Source organism: Tetrahymena thermophila (genome assembly GCF_000189635.1).
Source record: "Tetrahymena thermophila SB210 genomic scaffold scf_8254515, whole genome shotgun sequence".
In the NCBI taxonomy this organism is placed as follows: domain Eukaryota; phylum Ciliophora; class Oligohymenophorea; order Hymenostomatida; family Tetrahymenidae; genus Tetrahymena; species Tetrahymena thermophila.
This window is the reverse complement of record NW_002476290.1, coordinates 71,233-93,621: the sequence shown is the minus strand read 5'-3', so window position 1 is coordinate 93,621 and position 22,389 is coordinate 71,233. Positions and strand designations below refer to the sequence as shown.

The window sequence follows — 22,389 nt, the reverse complement described above, 5'->3', positions numbered from 1 at the left end:
ACCAAACAAAATCTCATTTTTTTATTATCTGAAAAATAATTAACTATAGTAGATTGTTATTTTAAATTTAATATTTGTTTTTATAATCAAATTAAAAATTATTCAATATTAATTTTAATAAAATACATCTAAAATTTTTTAATTTAAAATATTTTATTTGATAATCTAAAATTTAAAAATCAATTATGAATATACATTTTTAAGCAAAAAAATTTCTTTAAATGAAATAGCTTTGATTAAGATAAAATTAATTTAGTTTATCATCAAAAACTAAACTCGAAAGACTTTTGGTACCAAAGCTTAATGGTAAATATATCTAAATTAGAATTTGTTTTTATCTTTATTATGTAATAATTCATAAGATAAGGCAATATAAAACAAATTAATAGTAAAAAAATAAATAATTTCTTATTCTAAAACTAGAAAATTTAAAATTATTCTACAAATACATTTTGTAAAAAAGTAGAGAATCAAATTTTGAATTATAAAGTTATTTAGAAAAAAAGTGTGCTACTTATATTTAACTGACCTTCATTAATGAATGAACATATAAACATTTACAATTATAATTAGGCTCAATGATTTTACTTAATATTTATTTATATTAAAGATTGCATAAAAAAAGATGGTCATATAATTAATATATTAACTTTTTTATTTAATATGCTTATACTTTAAGTACCTTAAAATAGTTTACTAAAAATTAATTATTTTCCTTTAACGATTTTATGTATATTTGTGATATTTTATTAGATAACTAGTATTTTTAGGCGTTTACGATTTAAATAGCGTTAGGAAGTAGTTTAACTTTGAGTATATTTACTATTCATCTGCTTAACTTTCATAGATTTTTGCGATTATTAGGATATAATTAATTTTCTTATTTTAATTTACTTTTTATTAAATAGTGACTTTTTATCGATTATTTCTACCTTCTGCAAAACAGCTTTTGTAAGTTGTTTTTAAATTAAATTTTTCTATTTTTCTTTTGCCTAAGTAATTTAAAATAATTACAGGAAAATTAGGTTCTTGATGCTAAAAGCTAAAATTTTATATTTTGATATAAAAGGTAAAGAATATTAAGAAAAAATTTCCCAAAATAATATTAGAAAGCATATTTTTATAAATGAGTATTGAAAATTAAGTTTGAAATTTTAATAATATTGTAGAAAAAATAAATTGAGGCAAATTATTTAATTATTTTTATAAATAAGTGCTGATTTTGAATTCATAATTACAAAGATTATTCATATTTACTTTATTTGTTATTTTGAATAAATTAATTTTATTGTCTTTTTTTTTACAAACCAATTTTTTTGGTTATCTTCATGTAATGATTAAATTAAAAAGTTATAATTGAAATTTCACAATAACTTTAAATAATTTGTAAAATAAAGCAAATAATAAATTAATGAAATCATAATTCTTTGCAATTTATTTCTTGATACAAATATTCTTTAGTAAGTTATAGAAATTACTAATAATTATATTTCAACTATTTTCTTTTAAGAACTAAAGCTACTAAAATGTTAAAATTATTTTTAAGAGCATCATTTTGAGTAGATATCTTCTGATAAAATAATATTTAGAAATCTCCAAGCAGAAACTGAGTATCATAAATTCAACTAATTAGATATAATATTTTTTTTTCAAAAAAAGAGTAAATTGTTTAGACCCTCCTAATACTAAAAGTGCATGCAGTAGATGTAAAATTACTGAAAGATTAACTAATACTAATAAATATTTTACTTGTGGATATAATTATTAAATGTTTGACTTCACTGATGGAGTCAAAAAATGTTGCCCAAAAACTTGCAAAAAAAATTGTACTGAAAAATCAAGGCGTAATAAAAATTAATGTGCAGATTGTGATTAAGGACAAGTGTATGATAACGAACTTAATTAATGTATTTCTTCATCTTCTTGTACAGGAATAATTAAGTATGGGATTTGCTACAAATTATTGCAAGGTGTTTAAATTGAAGGTAGATCTAAATTTAATTTTAATATATTTCTAACAATTTCAATATTTAATAGAAATTATTTATGATCCAATAACAGGAGATATTAAAAAACTCACATGCGATAATTAAGTTATTTAAGATGGAAAATGCGTATCAAAGTGTAGCGATGAATATATAAATGATGGTAATATATGTAGAATCTATAAGATTGCTAAGAATGTGACTCTATTAATAAATGTAAAAAGTGTGTAAGTGGATAATATTTACTTGAAGATAAAACTTGCGGAGAGTGTAATACTTTGAAAGGTTATTACACTGATTCATATAAAAATTGTCTAAAATGTGATCCTGTTTGCAAAACGTGTATGGATTCTTCAAAAAAGTGTGATATATGTGCTGATGGCAAATATAAAGACTTTCAGTCTTAAATATGTGGTGATTGCGAAACATCTCTATCAAAATTTATTGATGGTGATACATGTAAACCATGTGATCCAACTTGTTAGACTTGTGTAAATGCTTCAAATAAATGTACAACATGTTCTCCTGGAAATTATTTTGTTGAAGATACTTCAATTTGTAATTAATGCGATACTTCAAATGGATATTACATATATAAAGATAAATGCAAAAAATGTGATCCTGTTTGCAAAAGCTGTAAGGATTCATCTAAAAAATGTGACATATGTGCTGATGGCAAGTTTAAAGATTTTCAGTCTTAAATATGTGGTGATTGTGAAACATCTCAATCAAAATTTATTGATGGTGATACATGTAAACCATGTGATTCAACTTGTTAGGCTTGTGTAAAAGCTTCAAATAATTGTATAATATGTTCTAAAGGAAATTATTTTGTTGAAGATACTTCAATTTGTAATTAATGCGATACTTCAAATGGATATTAAATATATAAAGATAAATGCATAAAATGTGATCCTGTTTGCAAAAGCTGTAAGGATTCATCTAAAAAATGTGACATATGTGCTGATGGCAAGTTTAAAGATTTTCAGTCTTAAATATGTGGTGATTGCGAAATATCTTTATCAAAATTTATTGATGGTGATACATGTAAACAATGTGATTCAACTTGTTTGACTTGTGTAAATGCTTCAAATAAATGTACAACATGTTCTCCTGGAAATTATTTTGTTGAAGATACTTCAATTTGTAATTAATGCGATACTTCAAATGGATATTACATAGATAAAGATAAATGCAAAAAATGTGATCCTGTTTGCAAAAGCTGTAAGGATTCATCTAAAAAATGTGACATATGTGCTGATGGCAAGTTTAAAGATTTTCAGTCTTAAATATGTGGTGATTGCGAAACATCTCAATCAAAATTTATTGATGGTGATACATGTAAACCATGTGATTCAACTTGTTAGGCTTGTGTAAAAGCTTCAAATAATTGTACAATATGTTCTAAAGGAAATTATTTCATTGAAGGTACTTCGATTTGTAATACATGCGATACTTCAAATGGATATTTTATAGATAGAGATACATGTAAAAAATGTGATCCTGTTTGTAAAACATGTAAAGATCCACCTAAAAAATGCGATACATGTGCTGATGGTAAATACAAGTACTTCAATCAAAAATGAGGCATCTAAAAAAATTAATTATGAGTATTATATATTACTAATCCTGAAATTAAAATATCACCAACCGTGTTGATACAGATAGATGGTGATATTTTATTTAATTTTTATGATTTAAAGCTAATTTTACTCTTTTTAAATCTTTGATTAAAACATTTTAATTTTTTTCTTCTATCAGGTTCGAAACCTGCCTCAAAACCTTTTTTGTTAATTTTATTTTTATTTTATTAAATAATATTTATTATTTTACTAAATGTATATTTCTAACTCAAGAAATAATTATCTGTGAATAGCAATATACCAATTACTGATAAATAAATTATATTTTATTAGAATTAATTTAAATTCCGATAAAAAATATTTAAGGATTATGTTTTAAGCATAATTTAAATTAGTAATATTATATATTTAATTAAATATATAATAAAAAGTATTGTTTATACTTAATAAAAATATTATTATTATAAAATTGATAGGATTTAAATTTATTTATTTTTTAAATAAAAAATTAATTTTTTATAATAATTATCTATTTATTTATTTGTTTTTCAAATTGGTTAGAATGAAATCAAAAAAAATTAAAAATAGAATTTTTTTCGCTATATTTTATAAAGTAAGAGTTATTGTAATAATATATTAAGCAGCTACAAGAATAGAAACATTGAATTTAAGCAGCAAGCAATTTTTAAATTGCAACATCGAAATAGAAGATTTGATCATGGGAGATCTTTTAATCTATTTAAATCACCGTTGATAATATAGCTGAATCTATTACTGAGAAATTATGAAAAAAGTAAGAAAATATTTAGAAACAAATAATTAATAATTACTTTGATTTGATTTGAATTCCATTCAAATATGTTAGATTTGTTTGTTTGTTTGTTTGTTTGTTTGTTATAAAGCAGTCTCTATTTTTAAATTATACAATTTAACAGATTAATTTTATATATATCAAACAAACATAAGTAAAACATCAAAAAATATAAATTATTTATAGAACAAATAAATATACAAATGAGTTCAGTTTCATTGAGCGATTTCAACGTTTAAAAAACTTTAGGAAATGGAGCATTTTCATGGGTATATAAAGTATAGCGCAAACAAGATGGCTAAGTTTACGCTCTTAAAAAGGTTAAATTGAGGGAACTCTCTTACAAAGAGAAAGAAAATGCTTTAAACGAAATCAGAATTTTAGCTTCAATAAACTCTCCTCACATTATCAGATACAAAGATGCATTTTATGATAATGCAAGCGGATGTCTTTGCATTGTGATGGAATATGCAGAGAACGGCGATTTAATGGCTAAATTGCAAGATTATAAAAAAAGAAACATGTTTATGGACGAGGCAAAAATTTGGAAATATGCAGCATAGATTTTACTGGGTTTAAAATCATTGCATGATCTGAAAATTCTTCATCGTGACTTAAAGTGTGCAAATATTTTCTTGGGTGCTAATAATAAAGTAAAGTTAGGGGATTTAAATGTCTCTAAAATTATGAAGAGAGACCTAGCTTACACTCAAACTGGAACACCTTATTACACATCCCCTGAAGTTTGGTAAAATCAACCATATGATTCAAAGTGTGATGTTTGGAGCATGGGATGTGTTCTATATGAATTGATGGCTCATCATCCTCCATTCGAAGCTAAATCCATGGAGGAACTCTATAAGAAAGTATGTAAAGGCACCTATTAAAAGCTTCCCAAGTAATATAGCCAAGAAATGAATGACTTTATTAATCTTTGCTTGAGAAAAAACCCTAAATAACGTCCTTCTGTGAATTCTCTACTAGAGTTTTAGGGCCTATTGCCTTACGTTTAAAATATATTGGAGAATGAAGAAGATAAAGAAAATAAGCAACCCAATATTTAGAAAAATAACTCTTTGAATCTTCTATAGACAATGAAAATGCCTTATGGAAATCTAAATGCTTTAAAAAACATTTTGCCTAAAGCTTAATTTGAAGATTCAATAGATTCCTTTATGGAAGAGTAGTCTTTAGCAAAGAAGTCATCTGGAAATAGACCAATCTCAGCTGTAAACAATAACGATTTTAAAAACAACATTAACTAAAGACATTCACTTGAGCCTCAACAAGGAAAGTAATAAAATCAATAGCCTAGCTCAAATATTTAAAGACATGCATAGTCTCCTCCTTCTCATTCTAATTAATAAATTTTGAGCAGTAGACAAAGAATACAATCTGCTCATAACGCAATACTATGCCGTTAAGACTCAAATTCCTCAGTTTAAAATTAACTAAAATCCAATAATAATAACGTACCAAACGGAATTAATAATTGCCCTTTACCAAAAAGTCCTGAAATTTTAGGTAGCAAAAAAATATCTGCCTTATAACGTAATGGAATTGAAATGGTTAAGCCCAGAAATTCCATCGAAGAAGGAATACCATTAAGAAACGATAGAGAGAGAGGAAGTGTAAATATTCCTGTAAATAATAACAGATACCCCTCAGCAGGAAGAAGAAACATTTTATGCTGATGGAGCGCATTATTGATGAAACTAATTAAATTCTCTTTCTAATAATTAAAATATTAATTAATAATTAATTTACTGAAACTAAAAAATGCAACAACAATTAAAATCAATCATAATAATAAATAATTATTTATTACTCTAAATTAAATTATTTTGAATGTAATTTATAATATATATAAATCATTACCCATTTAAATTTTGTCCAATATGAATTAAAATCATTTTTTCAAATAATTTTAAAATAATTTAGTTTTTAAGACGAATTTCAATAATTAAAAAAATAAATAGATTTCTTAACATCTAAAAATTAATATTAAAGTCGTCTATTTTAAATCAAAATTAATTATTTCCATTTCCATTTATTTGATAGAAGATAAATTTTCTAAAAGAATTATGAATTTCTTTAAATTACTAAGAAAATTTTAATATTTTAAATAGGTCTTAGGTTGGTATTTAAAAATATTTAAAGATTTTAATGCTTTTTTAATTAATGTTTAAAAATAAAGGTCATTTACAGGCTATTATTATATTTAATAAGATTTTACAATTAAATTTAGCATTAATTATTTAAGATGATAGTTAATATATTTATTAAAACATATTCTGATATTTTTTTATATTTTATTTTGATAAATTGATAGCAGCTTTTAATTTTATAATAAATAATCTATAAGAAAGTTTTTCCTGTCTAATTTTTTTCTTTCAATAAACAAAAAATAAAATTTAAATCTTCATTAAACCTTTTTATAATATAAAACTTGTAATTGATGAAGTTTCTATAATATAAGTAAAAGAAATAAATATGTAATATTTAGAAATAATTTACCTTTTTATCTACCATTACAGATAGTTTCTAAAATATATTAATAAGTTTAGTAAGCTTTAAAAGAATTATGTCTGCTATAAATATTGATGATCGCTGTTCATTATTATACTCAGAACTAACTTTGTATAGAAAAAAATTAATTATAGAATGTAATAAACAATACTTGTTTATATTTTGGTTTACTGTTTTTTTAATGCTTAAACGTATAAAAGAGTAAATTTTGGATTTAAGTTACAAAATTTAATGATTTTATTTGTTTTATATCAAATCAATTCAGCTTTAAGAGAAATAGTTGCAAAATTAATCATAAACAATATTTTTTTATTTTTGAGTTATTTTTAATAAAAGATTTAACCATTTCATATTATATTTTTACTATATAAAGAGAAAGAAAGCAAGCAATCTTTACTTATGATAAGCTAAAAAAACTATAAAACAATTTGATTTTTTAACAATTAATGATCTCAATAAAATATGAATTTAAAAAGTCGATTAAAATATTGCTTTTTGTCAATAACTTTTAAAGTAAAAGATTTAAAATATCAATAATTAAAAACAAAATTTTAGTGTTCTTGTAAAAGTTTTTCTTCTTATATTTTTGATTTGAAAATGCAGGTAATGCATTTGGTAAAAAGAAATAATATCGAGTTAAGAATTTTAATTAAACCAAATAATTGATAATTTAATTATTCTTAGAATATAAATTTACATAATCGAAATGGATTAACAAAAATAGAAATTGTTTGACATAAAAGAATAAGAAGTGTCTGAATTCAGCTGCAAACCAGATTAGGGGCTTTTGTTTCTAGATAATAACAGCTTTATTTAGTAGGGAGGACATAAAGGTGATGAAGATAAGATCCAAGAATCTTATAGTAACTATCTTAAAGATAAATAAATTTTTTTATCTGAGATAGTATTGAATGACACAAATCAATGCTAAAAATTCACTGAAGAAGATGTATTTAGCTCAGGAGATCCACGATTTTATGACTTGTGGCCATAAAATAAAAAATTATTTTCTGATCTAACCCATGATATCATTTTTAAGAATTGTATTTCTAATGTCACATAATAAGATGTTTAAACTAAAAATTTTAATACTCCTAATAAGCCAAACTAAGGATAGTAGTCCATAGATATAATTATAAAACCAAATAAAAGTAGCTAAAATGAAAAATAAGGTAGCAACTTGTCTGCAAATGGTATCTCTGATAATTAAGCAGAAGTTTAAAATTGTATCGAAAACATTGTTTAACAAGAGCTTGATCTTTATCCAGAGAGCAATAATACATAAAAAATATAGAAGATTGATAATCCTTAATAAAAAATTAATTCGACTAAATTAAATATTGACAGCAATTTCTATTAGAAAAAGCAACAAGATTCTATAAGTTTTTGCAAATAATAAAAATCTGAATTATCCAAAATATCCTCTTTGTCTTAGGAATAAAACAATTTATATTCAACCTCTATTCCTAATAACAACATAATAAGTAAGCCTAAATCATAAAATTTAAAATGTTAAAATACAAATTAGTAAGCTATTTAATCGGATATTATGAATTTAGTTAAAAAGTTTTCTTATTTACTAAAAATACCCTCATTTTAAATGCATTCTAAATATTTCTAGCTTGGATGCTAAAATTATATCAATGATGCATCTATATTTTGCGAGGATGCAAAAGTCAAAGAATTAAACCAAACACTTTATGGAAAACTTTAAAAAATTTTTAAAATATTTATTAAAAGTTTCTTCATATTTTAAAGATTGATTTAAAGGACAGAAAAAGTTTTTCTTGTATGGAACTCTTTGTATTTATTATTCTCTACTGCCCTTATATTCTTATATTCTATTGATTCAGCTTTTAATTATGCTATTTTAGACAACAGTTATAGAAATTTGTTTTTTATATTGTGCTTCTGCTTTTTGTTTGGGGATAATTTAATTAATCTAAACACTGAAACATATGTTCATGATTAAATTATTGCTGAAAAAAAGTTCATATAAGATTAATATGCAAAAAAAAATCTTATTTTTGATTTAGCTTGTTTCACTTCTTTATCAATATAATTATTGCTCTTAAATTTCGATTACTAGGTTCAAAATTTACATCTTATTCTTGATTTCATTATCATTTTTTTTTATATTCTCAAATTTTGGAAAATCTCAAAATTTGTTGATTATTTAAATTTATCAGATTGGCAGCAATAATTATTCCAAATTTCTAGAATTTTAATCTACGATCTCTTAGTAGCGCATTTAGGTAATTATTTAATTTTTAGTATATTTTTTAAAATATTTTATAAATCTAAATAAGTTACTGTTTCATTGATATATTTGAGTAACTTTGAAACTAAAATGGGATATAATACTACTTGGTTATCAAATTTGAATTATACTAACAAAAACCACATTGATTAATATTTAATTACATATTATTGGTCAATCACATCATTCATGCATTGTAATTTTGTTTGTAACAAAAGTTTTATTAAATAATATGAAATTTTTTATTAATTTTAATTAGCAGGAAGTGATTTATTTAATCCTTAAACGAAAATTGAATTAGTATATGGAAGTGCTATTACGATTGTCCTTGGTTTTACTTTATTCTATTCAATTTTTAATGCATTCCTTTGTTTCTATGATATGAAGAAAGATTAAGAAGGATATAATAAAAGTATTAGAATACTCTCTAGGTAAACTATTTTTATAAATAAATCTAAATTATTTTAATTTTTTTTAAATGCAGCAAAATCCAATTAAATAAAAATGCATCGCTTTATATAAATTGATATTTAAAAATTTTTTTTTTTATAGAATATAATTAAAATAAAATTTTCTCTATCATATTTTATTAGTTTTTTCCAAACTAAATTTATATTTTTTAATTAAATTATTTTCGAATAGATTTTTAAACAGAAACAAAATTGATGGACATTTATAATAAAGAGTTAAGCATTACATGTATAGTATAGGATAATAATAGAGGAACGAAGATCTACAATAAGAATCACAAGCAATAAAAAACTTACCAAAACAATTACAAGACGAAATAATAAAAGGAATAAACTCTAAAGAATTTAAAAAGATGAACTTTTTTACTCAGATATTTTCTTAATAAACAAACAACAAGCTAATTAATAAAATGAAAAAAATTGTATTCAATCCTAATGAGACTATCTTTGAAGAAGGAAAACTTGATGACTAATCAGTTTACTTAATAACTGATGGAATAGTCGAAATTTTTCAAGCTTTTCATAATACAGAACGAGTAGTAGCTAGCTTATAGAAAAATTCATATTTTGGTGAGATTTCTTTTTTCTCAGGAAAGACTCGCTCTGCATCCGCTAGAAGTGTAAATTTCTCAACAGCATATAAAATTACAAGGTAAGAATTCCTTGAAGTAATTTAATCAGAGTAAAAAGATCACGAAAGATAAAAGCTAATTGAAGAGCTAGTTTTGTTTTAGAATAACTTGAATTATATTAATGTTAAGTGCTTTGGATGCTAGTAAATAGGACATACTGTAGATAAGTGCTCTATTCTGAAGCCTCAATTTAATAAATAGTTTATTATTTTAAGATAAAGATTTGAGCATATAAATTAAAGAAAACAGTTTTTTAGAAAAACCAACAAAAACTCAAGAGTTAATTGCATGTAAAATAAAATAATATTATTTATTATTATAAATAAATATTTAATTTTTCATAATAGATTGAACATTAAAGTAAACAGATAAGCCATAAAGAAATTATTGATAGATTTAAATATTCCATAGAGCTTATATTCCACAGAACTAGAACTAGAAGAAGAAGAATATGATGATTGTGATTCATTTTCATTGATTTTATAGAAAAAAAAATATGAAAACCAAAGCAATAATAATAATAACAGCAGGAGTATTGAAAATACTTAGTGCGCAGAAGAGTTTTCTCCATATTTGTAGAAAAATCGAAGTGTAAAATCTATCAGTAGCAAAAAACATGAAATAAATATTTCAGATAAGGATTGTAAGCTTCAATAATTCTACTAAAAAGAATAGGATCAAAGTAATATCTCTATTCAAAGTATTCTGTCTTCTCCTAAACTCATCGCAAATTACTAAGATACTTAATCGGAAATGTAAATTATAAAAACAAAAATCCCTTTTTTAAAAATAAAATAGCATTTATTTTAAATAATTTTTGTTATAAAATTAAATATTATAAAATTTTGATGAATGAAGATTTTTTTCAAAGAAAATGAAACAATTTTATTTTATTTTTTGCATTTTATTTTATAAAAAGAATGATTCATAGTTTCAAAAATTTTTAATAATTTAAATAATCAATAAATAATTATAATCTTATTTTTATTATATCTTTTAATAGTCTTTTAAAAGTATTTATACGTGCAACTATGTTAATAGTGAGTATTTAAACATATATTTAATTAATAGAATAAAGGGATAGGCTCATTAAGCAAATTAATTACCAAGAATTAATTCAGACTTTACTAGAATAACAGTTGAAGAAGATTAGTTAAAGAAAAAAAATAGAAATGAAAGTTCAGACAGAGTAAGTTACAAATAGTCTTTACTACCTTCATTTAAAGATATTCATAAATCTCTGAGTATCGAAAACAATATACCTTTACCAATTATGCCAAGTATAAGTCTGGATATATTAGATAAAGCCTGTAGCCAGCTATCGTCATCATATAATAATGAAGAATTTGATAGAAAATTCTAATATTATTATGAATAAATAAATGAACCTAGTATTAATGTGATTATTAAAGATATTACAAGCTTTAACAATATAAAAAGAATAGATTAGTTGAGCCTCAAATAAATTTAGGATATTAAATTAAATTAAATAATTTAACCAGTACCTTTTATTTAAAATTAAAGTAATTCTGACATGTCTAGTTACCTAGATAACCATCAAATGAGCACTTCTATAAAAAATTATAATTTAATTTTCTAAAAGTTTGACAAGATTTGCCATTTTACGAAGTTCTTTCCTCATAATAACTTTAACTAAATTCAGAAGCAGCAGTAAAAAATATAAATAATCAAACTTTAAAATATAAAATACATAAATTCTAATTACTAATCATCAAAATTGATGACAAATTTAAACAGATCATTATCAAGTAGCAATTAAAAAAATTTACATAATTTAAATGAATAAAACTAAATTTTATATCAATCTCAAGGGATTACTTCAATTTCATATGGAATTGGATACCGTATAAAAAACATATTTCCCAAAAGAGGCATATAGATATGATTATCAGTTGAATCTAATAAAATATAAATAAAATAGAAAATTAAAAATTTAATAAATCTGCTTAAATATTAATTTATAATTGATTGATTATATAATTTAATTCAAGATTATATAATATGAAAAGTGTGGATAGACAGAATTTTTCAAGTCAATTTTTTATAATTTTTTTTCCATTATAACCCAAATTTTTATAATTTATTTATTTTTATTTATATATATATTCATTGGGTCATTTTATCACCTTAAATAAATAAATTATTTAACAACTATAAATAGGTTAAATTTAAATTACTAATATTAGATTAGTAAGATAAAACTTTATCTTACATTGACTATAATAGGTTGATGCTTCTCAAATTGAAAAATTATTTGAGATTATGCTATTTCAGCCTTTCATAAAAACTATAAAAGATTATTTAATTTAGGATGAAATATAATTATTATTAGTTTAAAATTTTCTTGATTTAGTAAATATTTTAAAAATACAAATTCTATAAATTAAAAATGATAAATCTCACAAATATTAAAAAATAGAAAGTAAACATTTAAAAGATTTTGTATTTTCCAGTTCAAAATATTGAATTTAAAGAAGTAAAAATGTATTCTTATTTCTACCAATTTAAATTTAGTATTTATAATCAAAAGAGGATCTTTATAATACTTCTTAGAACATTTTCATATATTTTTATTTTCATAAATAATAACCAACTTTTAATTTTATAAAATCTTTTTTGGAAAATAATTTATCAGAAAGTTTTTCTAGTTTATTGTTTTTCTTTCAATAAACAATAAATATAAAATTTAACCTCATTAATCCTCCTAATAATATGAATCTTATAATTTTTGATGTTTCTATAATATAAGTAAAAGAAATAAATGCATAATATTTATAAATAATTTACCCATTTACCTATTATCACAGATCATTCTGAAATACAGATAATGTCTTTACTATGCTTTAATAGAATTACGTCTACTATAAATATTAATGATCTATTATCGTTATATTTCTTATAAATAACTTCGTGTGGAAAAACTAGTTAAAGAATGTAATAGACAATATTTGTTTATAATTTGGCATACCATTTTTATAATGCTTAAACATAAAAAGCGCAAACTTTGGATTTAAAATGTCTCAATATTTAATCATTTTAAAATCAGGCAATCTTAACTATGATAAGCTAAAAATTAGAGAAAAATTAAATTTTTTAATAATTATTAAACTCGATAAAATATGAATATAACAAGGTAATTAAAAAATTGATTTTTAGTCAATAGCTTTTAAAGTAAAAGGTTTAAAGTATCAATCTATTTTATTGCTTAATATAGTAATTAAAGACAAAATTTTAGTGTTGTTAGAAGCATTTTTACTTCTTATATTTTTGATTTAAAAATTGAAGCTAACTCATATGATAAAAAGAAATAATATCAAGACAAGAATTTTGATTAAATCAAAAAATAGATAATTTCACTTATCTAAGAATATAAATTTACATAATCGAAATGGATTATCAAAAATAGAAATTTTTTAACATGAAAGTTTAAGAAGTGTCTGGATTCAATTGTAAACCATATTAAGGGCTTTTGTTTCTAGATAATAACAGCTTTATTTAGTAGGGAGGACATAAAGGTGACGAAGATAAGATCCAAGAACCTGATAGTAGCTAGCTTAAAGATAAATAAATTTATTTATCTGAGATGGTATTGAATGACACAAATTAATGTTAAAAATACACTGAAGATGATGTATTTAGCGTAGGAGATACACGATTTTATGATTTGTATCCTTAAAATAAAAAAATGTTGCCTGAATTCACCCATGATATTATTTTTAAGAATTGCATTTCTAACTATACATAGTCAGATGTTTTCACTAAAAATTGTAATACTCCTATTAAACTAAACTAAGGATAGTTGCCCTTAGATTTAATAATAAAAGCAAATAAAAATAGCTAAAATGAAAAACAAGGCAACAACTTGTCTGCAAATGTTATCTCTGATAATTAAGCGGGAACTTAAAATTGTATCCAAAACCCTAATTAGCAGGAGTTTGATCTTTATCCAGAGAGCAATAATACATAAAAAATATAGAAGATTGATAATCTTTAATAAAAAATTAATTCTACTAAATTAAATATCGACAACAATTTCTATTAGAAAAAGCAACAAGACTCTATCACTTTTAGCAAATAATAAAAATCTGAATTATCCAAACTATCCTCTTTGTCTGAGGAATAAAACAATTTACATTCAACATGTACTCCGAATAACAAGATAATAAGAGAGAATAAATCATAAAATTTAAAATGTAAAAATGCAAATTAACAACAAACTGTTTAATCAGATATTATGAATTTAGTTAAAAAGTTTTCTTATTTACTGAGAATACCCTCATTTTAAATGCATTCTAAATATTTCTTGCTTGGATGCTAAAATTATATCAACGATGCATCGATATTTTGCGAGGATGCTTAAAAAAAAGAACTAAGCGAAACACTTTATGGGAAACTTTTTAAAATTTTGAAAATGTTTATCAAAAGTTTCTTCACGTTTTAAAGATTGATTTAAAGGACAGAAAAAGTTTTTCTTGTGTGGAACTCTTTGTATTTGTTGTTTTCTACTGCCTTTATATTCTTATATTCTATCGATTCAGCTTTTAGTTTTGCTATTTTTGACAACAATTAAAGAAATTTGATTTTTTTATTGTGCTTCTGCTTTTTGTTTGGTGATAGTTTAATTAATCTAAACACAGAAATATATACTCATGATTAAATTATTGCTGAAAAAGAAATCATCTAAGATTAATATATCAAGGAAAGTCTTATTTTTGATTTAGCTTGTATTACTTCTTTATCAATTTAATTACTGCTCTTAAATTACAATTACTAGGTTCAAAATCTGTGTTATTTACAGATTATTCTTGATTTCATCATTATTTTTTTATATATTCTCAAATTTTGCAAAATTTCAAGACTTGTTGATTATTTAAATTTATCAGAATGGCAGCAACAATTTTTCCACATTTCTAAAATTTTAATCTACGATCTCATAGTAGCGCATTTAGGTAATTATTTAATTTTTATAATATATTTAAAAATATTATATTTAATCTAAATAAGTTACTGTTTCGTTGATATATTTGAGTAACATAGAAACTAAAATGGGATATAATACTACTTGGCTATCAAATTTGAATTTTTCTAACAAAGACCACATTGATTAATATTTGATTACATATTATTGGTCAATCACGTAATTCATGCATTGTAATTTAGTTTGTCACAAGAGTTTTATTAAATAATATGAAATTTTTAATTAATATTAATTAGCTGGAAGCGATTTATTTAAACCTTAAACGAAAATTGAATTAGTATATGGAAGTGCTTTAACAATTATCCTTGGTTCTGTATTATTCTTTTCAATTTTTACAGTATTTCTATGTATATTTGATAGTAAGAAAGATTAAGACAAATATAAAAAAAGTGTTAGGGTACTTACTAGGTAAATTTTTTTACATTAAAATCAATGATTATATTAAATTTTATTAATTGAACCAAAAATCAATTAAAAATGAGTTGCTTTAAATAAAATTAATTCATCAAAAAAACTTGTTTTTTTTATTTTTTATTGTAATTAATTAAAGTAAAATTTTCTTCTTCAGCTTTTATTTATTTTTTCAAAACTAAATTTTTACTTTTTTAATTAAATTATTTTCGAATAGACTTTTGTACAAAAACAATATTGATGGGCAATTATAATAAAGAGTTAAGCATTACATGTTAAGTGTAAAATAAAAATAGAGGAATGAAGATCTACAATAAGAATAACAAGCAATAAAAAACTTACCAAAAAAATTGTAAGATGAAATAATATAAGGAATAAACTCTAAAGTATTTTAAAAGATGAGCTTTTATACTCATATATTTTCTTAATCGACAAACAACGAGCTAATTAATAAAATGAAAAAAGTTATATTCAATCCAAATGAGACTATCTTTGAAGAAGGAAAGCTTGATGACTAATCGGTTTACTTAATAACTGATGGAATAGTTGAAATTTTTCAAGCTTTTCATAATACTGAACGAGTAGTAGCTAGCTTATAGAAAAATTCATGCTTTGGTGAGATTTCTTTTTTCTCAGGAAAGACTCGCTCTGCATCCGCTAGAAGTGTAAATTTCTCTACAGCATATAAAATTACAAGGTAAGATTTCCTTGAAGTAATTTAGTCAAAACAAAAAGACCATGAAAGATAAAAGCTGATTTAAGAGCTAATCTTATTTTAGAATGACTTGAAATGCATTAAAGTTAAGTGCTTTGGATGCTAGCAAATAGGACATACTGTAGATAAGTGCTCAATTCTGAAGCCTCAATTTGATAAGCAGTTTATTTTTTTAAGATAAAGATTTGAGCATATAAATTAAAGAAAACTCTTTTTTAGAAAGACCAACAAAAACTCAAGAGTTAACTGTTTGTAAAATAAAAGAAAATTATATTATTTTATAAGCATAAATATTTAACTTTTCATAATAGATTGAACATAAAAGCAAACAGAGAAATCTTAAAGAAGTTATTGATAGATTTAAATATTCCATAGAGTTTATATTCTACAGAACCAGAAGAAGATGAATACGAAGATGATGATTAATTTACTCAAATTTTATAGAAAAAAAAAAATGAAAATTAAAATAATAATTATAATAACAGCATAATCAATGAAAATATCTTGTGCGCTGAAGAAATTTCTCCAAAATTGTAGAAAACTAGAAGCATAAAATCAGTCAGTAGCAAGAAACATGATATAAATCATACAGATAAAGATTATTAGCTTCAATAAGTCTACTTGAAAGAATAGGATTAAAGTAATATCTCTATTCACAGTATCCTGCAATCTCCTAACTTCATTGCAAACAACTAAGATACTTAATCGGAAATGTAAATTATAAAAACATAAATCACTTTTTTAAAAAATAAAAATATTTTAATAATTTTTGTTTAAAAAAGTAAATTAAAAAAATATTTACAGAATTTTTTCAAACAAAATTTTATGAAATTGAAACAATTTTAGTTTTTTTTTTGCATTTTATTTATTTTTAAAACAGAGTGATTTGTAATTTCAATAATTTCTATAATTTTTTATATTTTAATTTAAATTAATAATAAAAAATTTTCATCTAATTTTTATTGGATCTTTTAATTGTCATTTTATTCATGCAACTATGTTAATAGTGAGTATTTTAAAATATATTTAAATTAATAGAATAAAGGAATAGGTTCATTAGGCTAATTAATTACCAAGAATTAATTCTGATTTTACTAGAATAACATTTGAAGAAGATTAGTTAAAGAGAAAAAGTAAGAATGAAAGCTTGGATAGAGTAAGTTAAAAATAGTCTTTACTATCTTCAGTAAAAGATATTTATAAATCTTTGAGTAATGATAGCAATATACCCTCACCATTTATCCCAAGTATAAGTCTGAATGGATTAGATAAAATCTGGAGCTAGTTATCGTCATCATATGATAATGAAGAATTAGATAAAAAATTCTAATACTATTATGAATAAATAAAGGATCCTAGTATTAATGTGGTGATTAAAGATATGGCAAGCTTTAACAATTTAAAAAAAATAGATCAGTTGAGCCTTAAATAAATCTACGATATGAAGTTAAATTAAATAATTTAATCAATACCTTTTATTTAAAATTAAAATAATTCTGAAACTTCTAGCTACCTTGATAACCATCAGATGAGCACCTCTATAAACAATTATAGTTTAATTTTCTAGCAGTTTGATAAGATTTGCCATTTTACGAAATTCTTTCCTCATAATAACTTTAACTAAATTCAGAAACAGCTGTAAAAAATACAAATAATCAAACTTTAAAATATAAAATAAATAAATTCTAATTACTAATCATAAAAAATTATGAGAAATATGAACAAATAATTACCAAGTAACAATTAAAAATATTTACATAATTAAGATGAAGAAAATTAAATTTTGTATCAATCCCAAGGTATTACTTCAGTTTCATATGGAATAGGATACAGTATAAATCCTAAAAGAGGTATCTAAAATTAATTGATTAGTTGAATCTAAAAAATATAATTAACATAGCAAACTAAATATTTAATATCTGCCTAAAATTTATAATTGATTGATTGATTTCATAATATAATTAAAAATTAATGTTTAATTAATTTCGTATTTAAATTCGTTTAAATAATTAAAAAAATACAGTAATTAAAATGCAATTATTATTTTATAAAAAATAAATTTTTTTTTTACATCTAATAATTTTTAAAAATTAAAAAATTGAATTATTTTTGATTGTTGAAATTATATTGAATAGTTTGTAAATTTTTTTTATATTATAAATATGTAATAAACCTTTTAAAAAATAAATTACCGTAGTTTCTCATATATTAAGGACATATTCAAATAAAAACTTTTGATCAAATTTAGTCCTTAATTCACAATTTATTGAAAAAAGTCCTTAATATATGGCGTCCTTAATATATGAGAAACCACGGTATAAAATAAGTGCAATTAACTAACAAAATTAATAACATAAAAAAATATAATTTATTAAAATATATTATTGGTTGAATATAATTTTTTGCAAGATAAATATTTTCATCTTTTTTAAAAAATGTACTTAGAAAAAAAATATTTTTTTTTTAGCAGATAATTTCTCGTTGATTATTTACTTTTATAAAAGATAAATATTTAGTTCTATTTTTAAATAATAATAATAATAATAATAATAAAAATCTTTTCTTTAAATATCAGCTACTTTTTACATAATAAATAATTTAACTACTTTTTTATTTGTGATTCACTAAAAAAGGCACAAAAAACTTCAGAAAAGAAGTTAAAAAATATGTTATTCACTTTTGTTGAATATTGAATTGAATAATTATAAATTATTTTAATATTGATGATAAATAAATAAAATATATATTGACATATTTCTAATTTCATATAACTAATTGCTAATTTTGTAATTTGATTTTTAAGTTAAATAAATCTTTTTCCATAATTATATATTTTTTCTATATATTTGGAACCTCAAATTCGTATTGCCTATTGCTAAGAGATTCTTTTCTTGATTAATTTATTAGTTCATCATTTTAAAACACAACTTACTATTGTTATTAAAATGTCTAAGATTTGCTTTTTTCTTTGGTTTCATTTTATCTCTCCAATATATTAGATGAAAATTATTCTGGATTTTGAGCTTGATTTATATTATTGTTTTGAATGCTTTGGCTAGTTAAAGACTTTGAAACCTATCTGTTTTCCTACTGTTAACCATTTTATTAGCTTTAATTAAACTAGGAAGATGAATTTCTTCTGTTGTTTTATTCTACATTTTAATTTTATGTATCAACACTTTTCACTTCATTTTACTATTAAATATCATTCGAATACTTTCTTTAAACTGCAAATGGATCTTTGTTATGAACTACTTCCACATGTTCGTGGTGAGAATTTTTTTTAGCTCTAAGTATATTAATTTAGTGAAGCTAATGGGCAACAATTTTGGATCCACTTTGAGAAGGTTGTTACTATTCTTACTAAACTTGAATATTAGTGGGTGGAGGATCAGATGAAAGCTATTATTTGGGAGCTGGTGGATCACTCTTATGAATAAATTTGTTAAGCGAGTCTAATTTTTTTTATTCTTCTTCCATTCTTTAAAGCTCAGCAGCTTCATCTAAAATAACAGGTAATTAATTTAAATAACCACCTCCAAATTCACACCCGATCAATCCTCTGCCACCCCAATTCATTTAGGGTTTAAGCATAACGCTTCTGACTGATTTATCGCTAATGTTGAAAACTACTAACTCTATTTCTTAGCCTTCATTATCAAATATAATATTAATTAACTCATCCAATCCTTCATACTTGTACTTCTTTAATCCTATTATGTAATCTTATTTTGCTTATAAGCCTGCAATTTTAGCAGGACTGTTTTCATCAACCTTTTCATATTTTTATTTTTAAAATATGTTTTAGATTATCGTTTTTAAATACAAAAAAAATATGGTAATTTCTCTTTATCAAAAAAAGTAAACAAATTATTATTATTATTACGGTTACTACTTTAAATGTGTTATCATGGGAATTTAAGTAGTTTTCTAATCTTAGCATAACACCAAGCAAATTTTGTTGATTAGACCAATCTTTATTAGGCACTACTTTCACTATTCTAATCTTTCTTTGCAAAATATCATATATAACCATTTTAAGCTGCTTATTTTCGTGTTCAGAAACAATTTAAAAAAAATCTTTCTTTTCATCAACCACATACTATCCATCTCCATTAAATTCTAAAATATTGTTATCATCTGCATTTTCCTCATTATTTTATCCTGCAGGAATAATGTCAACGATAAAATCAGTAAAGAAATTAATTCCTATTTGTTAAATTATTAATTAATTTATGCTATTTTTAAGTCCTAATCCAAATAAAAACTACTACCTGCCTAATGGCAAGGAGAACCATCTGAAACTGATATTACTCTATAACCCTAGCCTTATCCTAAGCTTCCTTTGATTTCCTAGTTTCCCATTTAGTTTGATCAATTTTAGTGCTTTAGCTTAATTATAAATGAATAAATATAATTTGTAAATAAATAAATATCTTTTTTCAAAGAAAATGTGAATTAATTTAATTACGCAACACTTGTTTTTCTTCTAATAATTTAAATTAAAGTCCAATCCCTTTACTGTTTAATTCTTTTTTATTTGTTTAGAGATAGCAAATAGTCGGTATCATTATATTCTTAAATGATACTAACATACCTCTGTTAGATTTAATCACCAGCTATTTAGCAAAATATAAAATTATCATTTTTCTAGGTAAAATAACTCATGTTTAATCTTTTTCATTTTAAAATTACATTATCAAATTTAGAAATAGATCAAAACGCTAATTAAAATTCAATTCTATATTATAAAATCTAAATTTACTTTCAGACCTATATAAATTCAACTTTAAAGTAGTCATAATAATATTAGTAAATAATCAATAAGAGCATCAATTATAAAATTTACTTTTTAATAAATATACTTTTAACTTTTTTATAAGTTAAATTAAATAATTGAGTTTACAATGTTTTTATTTTAATATAATGTTAATTAATCCCCATAATATGTCATCCTAACTAATATTAACTCAAAAACAATATTTGATTTTTGAGCCTCTCAAATCAGAAGATTTAAGACACATTTATTATTAAAATGTTATAAAATAGAATGATTTAATAAATAGACATACAAATAAAGAAAACAGAACTGAATCAATAGATTAAGGTTTTCAAGAAACAATTGAAATGAATGAAAACAAAACTTGAATAAATAAGTAAAACAAACTTTTAATAAATATACTTTTAACTTTTTTATAAGTTAAATTAATAATTGAATATACAAGGTTTTTATTTTAATATACTGTAAATCCCCATAATATGTCATCCTAACTATTAACTCAAAAACAATATTTGATTTTTGAGCCTCTCAAATCAGAAGATTTAAGGCATATATATTATTAAAATGCTATTAAATAGAATGATTTAATAAATAGACATACATACAAACAAATTAAAAGAATAAAGAAGACAGAACTGAATCAATAGATTAAGGTTTTCAAGAAACTATTATGAAATGAATGAAAATAAAACTTGAATAAATAAGAAAAACAAACTCTTTTGATTTATTTTACTGAATTCTGTTAGTGTATAGTTAAGCAAGAATATTTGAATATTGAAACAATAATATAATGGGAGATTAATTACCTGATTTGAAATATTTAATTAACTGTGGTTAATTTAATATAATATTAGTTATTTCATTAATTTGTAATATTCTAGATCATTATAAATTAATTTAAAGAATCTTACTTTAATATTATATAGAAATATATTTCTAATTTCAAATTCATTATGCAAGCATTTATTTATGTCTTCATAAATGAAGATTTGGGTATTTTATAATAAAATATTGGGTGGTTTATCTAAAGAACTAAATTTAATTTAAATATAAATGAATATATTTTTTTGATTAAAATAATTCTTTCATTTAATAATTACTTTTTTAAGAGCAATTTTTGTAATATTTTAGATTAAGATGATACTTATGATAGGTTGCAAAAACTGAATATTATATTACATTTTCTTATTAGATTTGAATAAGGAACTTTAAAT

At 22.3% G+C, this 22,389-nt stretch overlaps 6 protein-coding genes across 6 annotated transcripts; 5 read left to right on the top strand and 1 right to left on the bottom strand. All coding sequences in view use genetic code 6, as the record gives it.

Moving 5' to 3' along the window:
- Positions 1-1,768: 1,768 nt before the first annotated feature.
- TTHERM_00721410 (zinc finger lsd1 subclass family protein) lies at positions 1,769-3,571 on the top strand (the record flags this gene model as incomplete). The annotated part of the gene is made up of 3 exons (XM_001031873.2): positions 1,769-1,985; positions 2,038-2,114; positions 2,162-3,571. 3 exons carry the CDS (start codon positions 1,769-1,771, stop codon positions 3,569-3,571), a joined length of 1,704 nt encoding a protein of 567 aa, XP_001031873.2.
- Positions 3,572-4,582: 1,011 nt separating this feature from the next.
- Positions 4,583-6,073, top strand: TTHERM_00721400 (plant dual-specificity MAP kinase kinase family domain protein; the record flags this gene model as incomplete). Its single annotated transcript, XM_001031872.2, has 1 exon — positions 4,583-6,073. One exon carries the CDS (start codon positions 4,583-4,585, stop codon positions 6,071-6,073), a length of 1,491 nt encoding a protein of 496 aa, XP_001031872.2.
- Positions 6,074-7,614: 1,541 nt separating this feature from the next.
- On the top strand, positions 7,615-8,671 carry TTHERM_000721399 (cyclic nucleotide-binding domain protein; the record flags this gene model as incomplete). The annotated part of the gene is made up of 2 exons (XM_012799098.1): positions 7,615-8,392; positions 8,649-8,671. 2 exons carry the CDS (start codon positions 7,615-7,617, stop codon positions 8,669-8,671), a joined length of 801 nt encoding a protein of 266 aa, XP_012654552.1.
- A 587-nt stretch (positions 8,672-9,258) lies between these two features.
- TTHERM_00721390 (cyclic nucleotide-binding domain protein) lies at positions 9,259-12,187 on the top strand (the record flags this gene model as incomplete). The annotated part of the gene is made up of 7 exons (XM_001031871.2): positions 9,259-9,364; positions 9,428-9,599; positions 9,811-10,560; positions 10,618-11,025; positions 11,274-11,283; positions 11,349-11,941; positions 12,103-12,187. The coding sequence occupies 7 exons, from the start codon at positions 9,259-9,261 to the stop codon at positions 12,185-12,187; spliced, it is 2,124 nt and encodes a 707-aa protein (XP_001031871.2).
- Positions 12,188-13,679: 1,492 nt separating this feature from the next.
- TTHERM_00721380 (cyclic nucleotide-binding domain protein) lies at positions 13,680-18,271 on the top strand (the record flags this gene model as incomplete). The annotated part of the gene is made up of 6 exons (XM_001031870.2): positions 13,680-14,484; positions 15,296-15,442; positions 15,506-15,677; positions 15,898-16,647; positions 16,707-17,108; positions 17,434-18,271. The coding sequence occupies 6 exons, from the start codon at positions 13,680-13,682 to the stop codon at positions 18,269-18,271; spliced, it is 3,114 nt and encodes a 1,037-aa protein (XP_001031870.2).
- An 887-nt stretch (positions 18,272-19,158) lies between these two features.
- On the bottom strand, positions 19,159-20,760 carry TTHERM_00721370 (GRASP55/65 family protein; the record flags this gene model as incomplete). The annotated part of the gene is made up of 3 exons (XM_001031869.3): positions 19,159-20,169; positions 20,282-20,604; positions 20,670-20,760. The coding sequence occupies 3 exons, from the start codon at positions 20,758-20,760 to the stop codon at positions 19,159-19,161; spliced, it is 1,425 nt and encodes a 474-aa protein (XP_001031869.1).
- Positions 20,761-22,389: the final 1,629 nt, after the last annotated feature.